General features: G+C 37.3%; 1 protein-coding gene across 26 annotated transcripts in view; it reads right to left on the reverse strand.

The window, feature by feature from the left end:
• The window catches only part of Mbs (Myosin binding subunit), a 32,295-nt gene extending 24,514 nt beyond the window's left edge, over window positions 1-7,781 (reverse strand). For 10 of the 26 annotated variants that reach the window (XM_036816360.3, XM_036816356.3, XM_036816358.3 and 7 more), the window contains exons 1-2: window positions 7,596-7,780; window positions 6,253-6,805 (exon numbers count right to left, since the gene is read on the reverse strand). In XM_036816360.3, coding sequence (XP_036672255.3) covers window positions 6,253-6,507 — 255 coding nt within the window. In that variant the 5' untranslated portion in view covers window positions 6,508-6,805; window positions 7,596-7,780. Of the gene's footprint in view, window positions 1-6,252; window positions 6,806-7,595 lie in introns of all 26 variants that reach the window. The other 16 variants (XM_065865033.2, XM_065865031.2, XM_065865030.2 and 13 more) reach the window with 6 other exon arrangements.
• Between the last annotated feature and the right edge of the window lie 5,851 nt (window positions 7,782-13,632).

Raw genomic sequence — 13,632 nt, forward strand, 5'->3', positions numbered from 1 at the left:
TTTATACAGCGCCGTTTGAGTAGGCGCTTTTGGTCAGGCAAATTATTTCCGACTTTGAATATATCGTTTTTTTTAACTTGGCCAGGTGGAACCGAGACATCTGGCTGGACTGGAAAGATGTGTGAAAAATAATGAACACAAGCGATTGCAAAATGAAAAATAAACAAACAAAAAGAAAATCCAAACGGAAACAAGAATCTAGACAATTTCCTTATGATTCTAAAGATTTATGGTGTTCACTGGTGTGCTCAGAAATACATTGTAATTGTATTTACAAGTTTATAAAAAATATAACAATATAAAAATTATTAGTATTATTATTTTTTAGTAACTGAATTGCTGCACCTTTTAGTTCTGAAAAACTTGTGCTTTTTACGACGCTTTATAAAAATAAAATCTTATCATTTTAATGTTTATTTACCTAAGATTTCAAGCGTGAATAAGCTGATATGATAATCACCCTAAACTTTCACCAAAGCAATTTGTCGTTGATAAAATATATATATCTCCTAAATTTATTACAAATTGTTAATGTGCGAAAATGGGAATTCCAGGAACTAGTAAAATAAATAAAGTTTTACTAGTTCATGGAATTCCTTCTCGGATATGACGACCACTAGCTGATGGAAAATAGTATTTATAAAAACAATTATCAAGAGATTTTCCTAGAACAAATATAACAATGCTTGCATAAAATGCGTATAGAATTTAATATATTTTCTGCTGAACTATTTCTGAGCTCATGTCGTCATGGGTTGGCAAAAAGTTTATTGTTTTTCCTATAGTTCCCGCTGGTTTCGGTTCGTTTATCCATAAAACAGAAGATTTCAGATCGTGTGTGTGCGGAGCGGCGCGTGCAGGCAAATGTATAATAATTATAATCGGGCGTCGGCAGAATTGGCAACCAGATATAAAGGAAAGGAAAAGATTGGATAGGCCTAAATCAGAGAAACTCGGCTGTTAAACGAAACATTTTTAATGGCATACATTTTGTCGGCTGGCTGTATGGCTAGAAATGGTATTATGCAACGCACACATCAGATACTGGCAGATACAGATGCGGACTGCGGACAGCGGACTGCAGACATCACATCAAATTGTATCTGGCATAGAGCGAATTTTCATTTTCATTTTGATCATTCGCATTCGTTTGTTATTTTGGGTGTAAAACACGAAACGAGAAATAAATCAAATCAAGTGTAGCGACCGCATCGCATCCATTTATATACAAACAACCTAACAGATACATCCAGAGATCATTCCGTATACACGCGCTACTGATTCTTGAGGATATTCGATTTGTATCTGTGAGTCTGTCGAGTGTTGTGTGTAGTTTGTAGTCTGTAGCTGTGCGTTTCAACAGCTGTCCGTCCCGTCAGTCCGTCGAGAACCGGGCCAAGGTTAGAAAACACGTCAATAAAGCGCGTTAGCCGACAGCAACAAATCTACTAGCGAATGCTAAGACAGCGTGTTTTTATTTGGGAAAACTCACGCAGCTTTTCCCAACCACCAACTCCCCAAACGATCAGGACTCGTCATCGATCTGCGGCTCACGATCGTCATGTCAACGGATCGGCTTCGATTGGATTGCTACGATTATTATATGCACTTAACACTGACTATAGCTCAATTTGAGAGAAGTCTTGACAGAATAATTTCTTAATTTATGCGGCGCCAGCTTGCCTCTCCTGGCCCCCTACTTAAATCGAAATATATCAATTGCTAATTGGCAGAAATGTATGTATATAAATCAATTCTCAATTTGAGCATATCATTGAAAGAGCCTGATTAATGAAGAAACATAGATTCGCACTCAGGGGACAAGAAAACCAGATTTGATACAGCTGGGAGTCTTTTATAAATGGCTAAATTAAGCAAATTAAGGCAAACCTTTCATGAAATAAATTTGGTGTATCCAAACTTTAAATCTAAGAAAAAAGTGTCTTAAATTAACAAATTATAATTTGGGTAAGGGTGGTACATTTGTCTCATCCAAATAGTTTCACTTTAAAGGTACAAAATGATTCATTTCAATATAATTAGCACATATTTCCATATGGCACACTGAATGAACTATAAATTTTGCGGCAAAGCCCACGTATTTCCAAAAAATTCTAAATTTAACGGTCATAACTGATTTGTGTGAGGAATGTGTGGACCATGAAATATAATTTTATATAATATTTATAAAAAATAGCCTAACATTATCCTTGAACTGTATTTAAATGTAAATATCTGAGTCTGAACGCTTGTAAACACACGTAATTTATTGCCATTTCTTTGATAATTTCCCACTTGTCCCCCAGTGAGTTTGAACGTCAATGCACGCTGCTAGCTTGTAGGCCACATGAAAAATCAAAGTCAGCCAACGGCATGGATACACGGTCACTTGCAACAGCCTCCTCCGTCCTCCGTTTTCTATCTTCCTCTCCATCAGTCAACATCATTCATATAAAGTCCAAGGTAGCGGAGAAACACAGTGGATCTAATAAAGCACAACTATTTTATTTTATTTAAAAGAGTAAAAAAATAAAGTTCTTCATACGTTTTATAAAATCTTTTCGGTAAGTTTACTTTATTAAGATTACCGAGTCAAGATCCAAGTCTAGGACCAATAGGTTTAATATTTAGGGACAAACAATTTTACTTTCCACGACCTTAAAAGAGACCCTTAATGGAATGAATCTGAAACTCTCAAAATAAAGATGAAATGATCTCAGTTTGCGAGGCTTCTTCTATCTCGAAATACAAAAAAAGAGATTAAATTTATCTATTATTTTAAATCACATCTCGAAAAACTTACTCGAGAGGACTTTCGTCTTGATTTCAAGAACGTTTTTTCTCAAATAAGGTAGAAGTTATTTAAAATAATGTTAATGTCTTTAATTCTTTTAAATGTGTATTTGTACCCAAAATAAGTTTATACAAAATTATTTTAAATTAAATCAATGGATCAAATTTAAGTAAACACGTTTTATTTTGCAAAACAATCCGAATTTTTTGCAGTAGAAGTCTGCAGTTTTGCAAGGGAAGTCTGTGTTTCTTATCAAAACACTTGTGCTGTGTTTTTTCTAAAAGCTTTTCAAACTGTTTCTTAACATTCCTAGAACAATTGCATAAGTAATCCTACAATAGGCTGACTTCTCTAAATATGTCCTTTGATAAATACAATTTTGAGACAGTTTACACTATTATTCGAACCACTGTGGCCTCTCCCGTCTGCAGCAATCGTGTCGCATGCCATTGAAAATGTGGTGCAGGTGTGGTGCTGTCGTTGTCAATGCTTATGAATGGAAGGCCCAAACATTGAAAATGTATGCATGTGAAATTGGTGCGGCATGGGCCAAAGGAAAGCAGCTACATACTTATGTAGATACCAACAAAGAAAGCGCGGGGGTGGACTTTTGCAACCATTAGAGGACTTGTAAGTGCAGGCGATAAGATAATTATTTTAATAAATGCAATCGAAATTCTGCTTTGCGGTTTAGCAAAAACGACAACGGCAAGTGAAGCAAATAGCCGCAGGTTGCGACCGCACTTGCACCGCACACAATGTGGCAGGTAATTCAAAACGTTTGCACTGTTCCCATTGTTATTATTATTTATTATTGTGCTGTAGTTGTAGCTGTTGTAGTTGCTGTTGCTGTTGCTGTAATTACAGTGCACTCCCAGACAGTGGAACCCTCCCCGCGACGCCCGTGCTGCGCAAATTAGCATCTGGTTAACAAGTGCGCCGCGGTTAAACGGTGAAAATCTACGACTCTTGCTGGCGCAGCATAATTAGAATCAATTATATTGAATTGGAGCAGAGCATACAGTGAGTGCAAGATGACAGCGGACATGCACAATGCTTTGATAAAAAAAAATTGTGTTCTTTATAATATCTAATAAAGAATTTCAATGGTAAGCCATTTCCATGAAAATCTCATTCGTTTTATATCACCCATCATCTCAAAATTCTCAGTTCTTGATCCAATTTCAGCATAATTAAAATGGGGGCTAAATGGGTGTGGTATGCTACGGGCACACTTTATTATGGAGTAAGTAATTTGAGTTTCAATCATTCCAAAATTTGGACTCAATTTGAATCGCTTTTAGTCCTATCTGGATCTTTTTTGACCTACAATAATTACATTTAAAATAAAACTATAATTTAAGTGTTAGATGGAATTATACAGTTAATAATCGGATTTTCTGATAATGAGCGAAAATTTGGTTTTATATCATTTCCTTGCCAGCAAGTATCATTAATTTGTGTTCTTCATAGAACGAAATCGACCCAAACAAGTGAGAGGAAAACCAAAAATGATTTTGCGAAAATCTTTGGGCTTTCAATATGTAAACTGGCTTTCATGTGTATGAGTATTGTATGTTTTTCTTGGGTGTTAAAAATAGAACATTTTGTATTTTTCTTGGTTTTGGCCGTTTGCCTTTCGCTTGTTGTTGCTGTTGTTGCTGTTGTTGCTCTGGCCATTCGACTTGTAAATCGTCGGCTTGCATTAGCCATGTATTTGTTGAGTGTATTTGTTAATATTCGAAATTCGAATTGTTGTTGCGGCGGCGGTGTTGAAACCACAGAAAGAGCACGAAATACGCAACAAAAACAATGGTCGAGCGTCTGGCGATCGGCGCTGCACAGTGGGCCTAAAAGAAGGTGCCCTCTTGACCTTGATTGGGCTAAGAAGATCTCCATGCAGATTATAAAAGAAATAAAACCGAAAATAGGCAATAAAATTTAATATGACTCCATTTTTAAATATTAGGTTAAGCTGTAGTTATAAGTCAATATTTGTTACGTTAAATAACAAATAAATTTAATTGAATTAAAGTAAATTTAACATTTTGAAATTTGTTTGTTTCGTACAAAACTAAAACTTTCAAAATCGCTTTCCAACGATTCAAAAAAGTCAACTTCTATTTTCCAAATCAAAGCCTAAACTACTCACGACCAAAAAAAATATTATAACTCATGGTTTTTATTAGACAGAATTATTTTGAAATCATCTACATTCCTCGATTTCTTCAGGTATTTTTAGTTATATTTTTTTATAAACTGTTCGGTGGAGCATGGAATTGAACCCACCGTACGGCCCACGTCAGCACCACAGTTGGACGCAACGCAACTGTGTCGAAATTGCATCCCCCTGCGCCCGTTCCGCCCCCACCACCCCCTCGCCTGGTCGCGTGATCGCAATTGCAGCAGACTGACGCAACGTTCTGCCCCCTTCTATAGGGAAAACAATCCCCAACGAAAAAAGAATGCAAAATGGATATTCATAATTGATGAAATGGAGAACGCACCTGATGTAGATCCAACCCTTTATAAAGTGTTTAGTACTGGGCACCTTCTACCCCAAAAATCTTATTAATATTTAATATTTACCTTGAATAGGTGCAAAAGTGTTTTGCTATCGCTAAAAGGATGTACACACATTAGGTTGTTGAAGTTTCTTATACTCTTTGATTAATAACTTTAAGTTGAATTTATTTTTAAGTGCTTCCGCTTTTTAAAATTTTTAATTTCTTCGCTTATAAAAATCATCTTTTTCTTTTATGCTTATTTTTAGTCTAATGACTAAAGAACCCATGATTATAAAGTGGAATAAATAAAAATGATTCATGGTTAATCATGGTTCATTTGTTCTCCGTAAAATACATCAAATATTAAAAAAAAAGAAAATGGATGCTACAATCGGTCTATAAAAAGTTGAATCTATACCATTTTGGAGCTCAATTTTGACTTGAATAGGTCAAACTGAAGCCCTTGTCAAAAAGCTTCTAAGAAAAGTTCAATCCACCTACCATTAAATGTGCATTTCTTTAAGATGTGACCAGTATGCACTAGTTTTATTATCAGCCCTCGAACATTAAGTTATTATTTATTTCTTGTCCGCAGCTAAAGAACAATTTGGACTGAGGCATGTTTAATATTTGGCAAGTTAAAAGAAATACAAATAGCAGACAAAAAACAATAATTTTTTTTATTTGGCTGATTGCTTGCTTTCCAATTTGACACGCCTAGTAAACAGGGGTTAAAAGTGAGATATCAAAATGTTAAACATTTATATGTATAAATCGCAGTAGTCTTTTGAATATAAAAATCGCAAATCCTAAGAAAGTGACAGTGGATAGAAAGTAACTATGTGATTTGTTTGAAATTTATATGTTAAAATCCCAGCAGTCTTTTCTAAATGAAGATCCCATATAATCAAGATAGAGCTAGGAAACTGACAACAGTTTAATGAGACGAACCTGATGCAGGGCGGTCAGGCCGTCGACGTTGGCCGTGTTGATGTCGGCGCCCTGGTCGAGGAGCTGGATGACCTCGTCCTTGTCGCCGGAGAGGCAGGCGGCGAGGAAGACGCAGCCGGAGCTGAACTTGATCCGGCGCCCGTGCTCGTGGCGGGGGGTGGGGGCGGCGCGGTTGGTGTCTGACTCCTCCCAGCGCTTCAGCTGCTCCGCCCGCTTCATCATCGCCGAGTTGTTGCGCGCGTCCAGCGAGGACATCTTGGAGATCCTTGGAGATCCTAAGGCGATCCTTCAGATAATCCTGCTTTCTTTGTGCAGAGCGCGCGCTCTGTGAGATCGATCGACCGCTCCAGTTATGTGTATATTTATCGTTGTTATATTGTTCGCTTTATCCCCGGTTTTTGTTATTGTTTTTTATTGCGCTTTTGTTTGCACTGGGAATTTGGTTTTGATTTTGCACTATTTATAGAAAATGCTTCACACTTTCGATTTTCGATCACAACTACACTTTTGCTGTTTGTACTACTGCTGCTGCTGCTTCTTCTTCTCCTGCTTGCTGATTATTATTATTTTTCGATTTTTCTATTTTCCATGCGTGTGTGTGCGTGTGGTGTGTGCGTGTGCTTGCACACACTGACAAGCGGATCGCACTCTCTCCCTCTCGCTCTCTCGCAAAACAATGCTATTTGTTGTTGTTTAACGCGCACCTTTGTTGTTGCATTCGATGGAGATTACACATATTAAATGCGAAAAAGGGAGGGAGAAAGAAGGGTGGAGGATAAACAGTTAAAAAGTTGTGCTGCTTATAGGGGAAAAGAATAGCCGTCGATATTTTGGTTTTAAAATTGTTAAATTAGAATGCTAAACAACCATATTTTCAGTTGAAAACACTTGCGGGCATTTTTACAGCCGCTTGTTTTTTTCACTTTGTTTATCATTCTCCCTTTTGCGCTCTCTCTCTCGCACTCACACACCCATGCAGTTAGGGCCTGCATACGCGCGCTCTCCGCCTGGCCTGCATGTGTGTGTGTTACCAATTTGACATAAATTCAACAGCCGCGACGCTGACGTCGCGAGTAAATAGAACGAAAATGGAAGCCGCGTATTTTTTCACGCACCTAAACGCGATGATTTTATGTAATTCTGCAAGCCCGGTATGCACAAAAGTCCTCGCAATTGTCTATGTAATTATGTAAAGGCATTTTTACATCGCCCCACTCCACACTCACACACACATGCTCGCCTCGCACACACACACACACACGTATGCCGCACACGCACGTAGAGAAAAATGGATTGCAGTAGAAACTTTTCACACACACCGAAAAGCGAAACGAAAAACGCACCTTTTCGCCGCGAAATTACCAGATTTGGGGCCGCTCTTTTGGCTCTACAGGCTGCGGGACGCTCCGCTGAAGCGCTCCTCGTCCGCGAGGCACTGATATTTCACTTTATTTTGCATATTTCGCTGGCTTTCAAATCGAATTTCATCCGCACGAACTTCACAGACCAAAATTTTTTGACGATGTGAATCGAAAGGTATTGCGCGGTATATTTCCCAGTTCCCGTGGCCGGTCACACTGGTTTTTTTTCGCTTATAGGGTGTTCAGACAGAGACTGTTTCTGCATTAGCGACTTTTTCTCGCAGACGAAATACGCGTTCTAAAAAGAAACTGTTTCGGGGGAAAGTGGTTTTCCTATATTTATTCAGTATTTTTTACAGGTTTGCATTGCACTGCAAATGCCCTTAATAAGAAAATTGTTGTTGGAGCCTTTCAAAGGCTTGGAAATCATCATCAAAAAGAGATATTGCCATGTTATTTTCAAGGAAATGATTATCCTCCTGCTTTTAACATTCCTGGCAAGACCTGGAAACTCTTGCTTAAAATAAGAATTTAGTTAAAGAAAAAAAAGTGTTGTTAATACTTTAAAGTGTCCAAATAGTTAGACTTTGTGGAAGTTCTCGTGGCGTCCCTGTTAATCCACAGTAGTTTATATGCACTGAATGGAATTCATATATCTGACCCATTTGCTAATAACACTGAAGAAATCATTTTCCGCTGAAACAATTCCACCTGCTATTGCTGAAATTGTATTTACTTTTGAGTTGTTTCCTTTTTCGGAAAAACTCAATTGCACACGTTCTGTCGGCTGTTTGTTTTATGCCGGTCAGCGACTCTCTATGTGAACAAAAATCCACTTAAAATTGCAACATCGCTTTTAAGCGTCTGTGTGAAGAACATATAACAGGGTCTGTTGTTTAACAATCGGGCGATTATTATCGAATATAGCTGAAGAACTTCGATAGTTCTTCCTATCGACAAGTCGACAAGCCATCGATATTTTTGAAATTCGATAATAAAAAACGAATTTGATTTTACCCTAATTAGCCAAGTTCAACTGGTCCAATTGGTAAACATATGGCGATACGGAATTTGTCGGCAAACGTAAGTGTCAGTAACGTAGTGTCGTAACCGTAGTGTCGGCGTTTACTAACACGCCATCTACAAAGTCAAAAAGCAGCATCCCGTTCGCTCTCGCGATCCGGTTAAGAAGCTGCTGCTCCCCGCCACTTTTTTTAATATGCCGAAAATAAATTTGCTTTTAAAGTTGTAACCGTCGGGTTTTGGCGAAAAGTACGCAGTGTAAGAAAATTAGAGTCTGGTGTTGTAATTTTATTTAAATTTTGGGTATATTAAGAAATGAAATTACTCAAAGTCATATTCTTAATTTGATTATTGATAATTTAAACTTAGTTAAAAATTGAAAATACAGTGTTACTCTTTAGAAGCCTTATTTTTTTGTGCACAGGCTTAGAATAGGAAACTACTGATGTGCAAGTGGTGTCCTTTATTTTTTGGTATATTTTATACTTCCTTATCCTTTTTATAAAACATTATAAGAAATTGAAAAAAGGCTGGCCATTACATATTTATATTGCCGTTCGGCAGTCTTCAACAAGTCGTTTAAAATTTTACTTTCCCAGAGACTGTAAATTGATATTAATTTACCAGTGCAGAAGCATTGTTTTAAAAAAAATGAGCTTCAATTTAATTTTATTTTGTGCAGATTAATTTGAATTTGTTGTAGCAATATTTTGAAATAATAGACTCTGATAGTTTCAGCGGTGGGGATTAAATAGCGAACCTACAACTTTTTTTCTCTATACATAAAAATATGTCATTTTGTACAGAGTAATAAACTGCCGGCTCCGTCGGCCAAAAGAATTTGTGCGTTTTCCAACAGAGTCTGAGAGAATTTTTCGAAGGCAGGCCAAGACTTTTTAGAGCTTTTAAATCAAACGACATCAATAAACTTATTTTTATCAATAAAAATTTGTTGATTTCTGATTTTAGAAATGAAGAGGCTGGACTTCTACTGTAATTATTTTTATTGTATTTATTGTTTAAAGTTGAGATCACAAATTAATTTTAAAAAAAAATACAAATTTTTAAAAAAATTTTATCAAGATAATATTAATTACCCTTTGGTCTAGTTAATTTATTTGATGAATACCCCATATATTTGCAAATTGGCTTAATTCGATACTTGCGATAGTATTTACAGCTTGAAAAAACACCTCTAAAACATCGATAGCGTCGCCATCGATGGGTTACCAGCTTTAAAAAGATCAGCTGTTCGAACTTGTGCGCTGCCAGAATTGGGCCACCTCCTTTATGCACTTCAGTATCTCTCCGATGGTAGCAAGAACAGCTTCGCTTTTAAATCATATTGCACTTCCAGAAAGGAATTGACAGCCTTAAGTTTACACAATTTTTCATTGATAATTTTATTTAATCCATTAATGGTAATATTTTTTACTAGCATCGAACATATTACTGGAACTTAACTTTTTGTTCTCATTTCTTAATTTAATATTTTGCAATTTAAAGCCTATATTAGTTCTTGTTAATGCCACATTTTTTTTTTAGAATTAAGACTAATTCTTGTGGTAATCCTTTATTATATACAGGAAAGAACAATCCTTTTTCAAAATACTTAAAATAACTGGGAGACCTCAATATCTTAAATAATATTGAAGAGCTCGATCTGTGAGGTATATTCACACCAAAATCACTAGGAGAGTTCAAACCTTGCTGTATACATTTCGTATCCACAGCTTAATTATTAGGACAGCTAGATTCTAGCGTTTCAGTTTGAGAGCTCAATTCATTTTTATTGGTACTCCTACCTTTTTTGATAAAACTCTTTTGCCAAGTGCTAAACGTTAGTTCATGCACTGGAATATAACGTAAATAAAAAAAATATAATAAGAGATAGGTATATATAAGTTAGTTAATATATTGAATTATTATAGAAATTCATTTTACGTACCCAACATTTCGGTCGGAACACTTCCCTTCCTAAGAGCATCTCCTAAGAAGAATTGCGACCTAAAGTGCAACTTGCACACTTGGGCACGCTTTGCAGCGTGGTTTATCATCAGGGTTTGCAGGTGTTTTTCCCTGTTTTCTCTTGCGAAAAAAACAGTAGGCTGGAACCTGCCCCACGCAATTTGCGACAATGCATTTGTTTTTTAAACTTAAATAAAATTAAAAAATCAGTGGGGGAATGGATTGATCGTTTAATTCTTAGCCTCCTCTTCCGTTGAGAACACTAAATTGGTTTATACACAGTTAAAGAATTGTATTTCTTTTTAATATGTTTACAACTTATTCATTATTTTATTAGTTTTTTATTGTCTTTGTTTCCACTCTTGGCATTCATGGCATACACGGTGGACAATCTCAACTAACTCCTAACAGTGATTTTGAATTTTTTCGTTGGGTTGCTTCCGCACTGGGCTGGGAAATTTTGGTCGTGTTAAATCTGGTCCTGGTTCTGGTGCTGGTTTCTCGGAGTCAGTCGATCTCGGTTTTACTCCGCTGTTCGCTCTAGGATCTTTGATCCTTCTTTAGATTGTTTGAACTTGTCTTAAGCTTTGATCTCACTTGATTTTTTCAAATTAGCCACCTTATGTTTTTGACTCCCCTGATGCTTCCTCTTACTTAAGGTCCGGTCCTAGGCTAGCTCCTGGGATTTTAACTGACTGATCCTTCCTTTAAAGTTTTCAGTCTCGGGCTTCTCGTTCCCGGCAGGATCACCGAATTTACCCCGCTCACCTAATACTTGTTCTATGAATTTGGTAGGAATAGGACACGCTTCCTAACAGGGTGTGGTTAATGTTTCGCCAGATCTTAAAAATATTTCGCATTCCCCTAATTGTTGAGCTACTGAATTGTTGAATTTTGGGCAGCTGCTGATTAGCTGTTCCCTACAAACTCAATTTTCAGATATTTCAGCAATTTTAAAACCTTGAGGTTCGGTCGGAACACTTCCCTTCCTAAGAGCATCTCCTAAGAAGAATTGCGACCTAAAGTGCAACTTGCACACTTGGGCACGCTTTGCAGCATGGTTTATCATCAGGGTTTGCAGGTGTTTTTCCCTGTTTTCTCTTGCGAAGAAAACAGTAGGCTGGAACCTGCCCCACGCAATTTGCCACAATGCATTTGTTTTTTAAACTTAAATAAAATTAAAAAATCAGTGGGGGAATGGATTGATCGTTTAATTCTTAGCCTCCTCCTCCGTTAAGAACACTAAATTGGTTTATACACAGTTAAAGAATTGTATTTCTTTTTAATACGTTTACAGCTTATTCATTATTTTATTAGTTTTTTATTGTCTTTGTTTTCAATCTTGGCATTCATGGCATACACGGTGGACAATCTCAACTAACTCCTAACAGTGATTTTGAATTTTTTCGTTGGGTTGCTTCCGCACTGGGCTGGGAAATTTTGGTCGTGTTAAATCTGGTCCTGGTTTCTCGGAGTCAGTCGATCTCGGTTTTACTTCGCTGTTCGCTCTAGGATCTTTGATCCTTCCTTCCTTCCTTGGTTTGGACTTGTCATAAGCTTTGATCTCACTTCTTTTTTTCAAGGTAGCCACTTTATGTTTTTGACTCCCCTGATGCTTCCCCTTACTTAAGGTCCGGTCCTAGGCTAGCTCCCGAGATTTTAACTGACTGATGCTTCCTTTAAAGTTTTCAGTCTCGGGTTTCTCGTTCCCGGCAGGATCACCGAATTTACCCCGCTCACCTAATACTTGTTCTATGAATTTGGTAGGAATTTTATTACATATGCTTGAGCGTTGTAGGACACGCTTCCTAACAGGGTGTGGTTAATGTTTCGCCAGATCTTAAAAATATTTCGCATTCCCCTAATTGTTGAGCTACTGAATTGTTGAATTTGGGCAGCTGCTGATTAGCTGTTCCCTACAAACTCAATTTTCAGATATTTCAGCAATTTTAAAACCTTGAGGTTCGGTCGGAACACTTCCCTTCCTAAGAGCATCTCCTAAGAAGAATTGCGACCTAAAGTGCAACTTGCACACTTGGGCACGCTTTGCAGCGTGGTTTATCATCAGGGTTTGCAGGTGTTTTTCCCTGTTTTCTCTTGCGAAAAAAACAGTAGGCTGGAACCTGCCCCACGCAATTTGCGACAATGCATTTGTTTTTTAAATTTAAATAAAATTAAAAAATCAGTGGGGACGTATTTATTTTTATAACGTGTTTTTTTTTATTTAATACTGTCTTTACGTGGACAACGAAAAAATGATTTGGATTTTTCATCTATTACAGGCTAGGGGAATGGATTGATCGTTTCATTCTTAGCCTCCTCCTTCGTTAAGAACACTAAATTGGTTTATACACAGTTAAAGAATTGTATTTCTTTTTAATATGTTTACAGCTTATTCATTATTTTATTAGTTTTTTATTGTCTTTGTTTCCACTCTTGGCATTCATGGCATACACGGTGGACAATCTCAACTAACTCCTAACTGCGACTTTGCATTTTTTCGCTGGCTTTCTTCCGCACTGGGTTGGGAAATTTTGGTCGTGGTAAATCTGGTCCTGGTTTCTCGGAGTCAGTCGATCTCGGTTTTACTCCGCTGTTCGCTCTAGGATCTTTGATCCTTCTTTACATTGTTTTGACTTGTCATAAGCTTTGATCTCACTTGTTTTTTTCAAAGTAGCCACCTTATGTTTTTGACTCCCCTGATGCTTCCTCTTACTTAAGGTCCGGTCCTAGGCTAGCTCCCGGGATTTTAACTGACTGATGCTTCCTTTAAAGTTTTCAGTCTCGGGCTTCTCGTTCCCGGCAGGATCACCGAATTTACCCCGCTCACCTAATACTTGTTCTATGAATTTGGTAGGAATTTTATTACATATGCTTGAGCGTTGTAGGACACGCTTCCTAACAGGGTGTGGTTAATGTTTCGCCAGATCTTAAAAATATTTCGCACTCCCCTAATTGTTGAGCTACTGAATTGTTGAATTTTGGGCAGCTGCTGATTAGCTGTTCCCTACAAACTCAATTTTCAGAT

The sequence above is a fragment of the Drosophila suzukii genome, chromosome 3 (genome assembly GCF_043229965.1).
Source record: "Drosophila suzukii chromosome 3, CBGP_Dsuzu_IsoJpt1.0, whole genome shotgun sequence".
Lineage (NCBI taxonomy): Eukaryota > Metazoa > Arthropoda > Insecta > Diptera > Drosophilidae > Drosophila > Drosophila suzukii.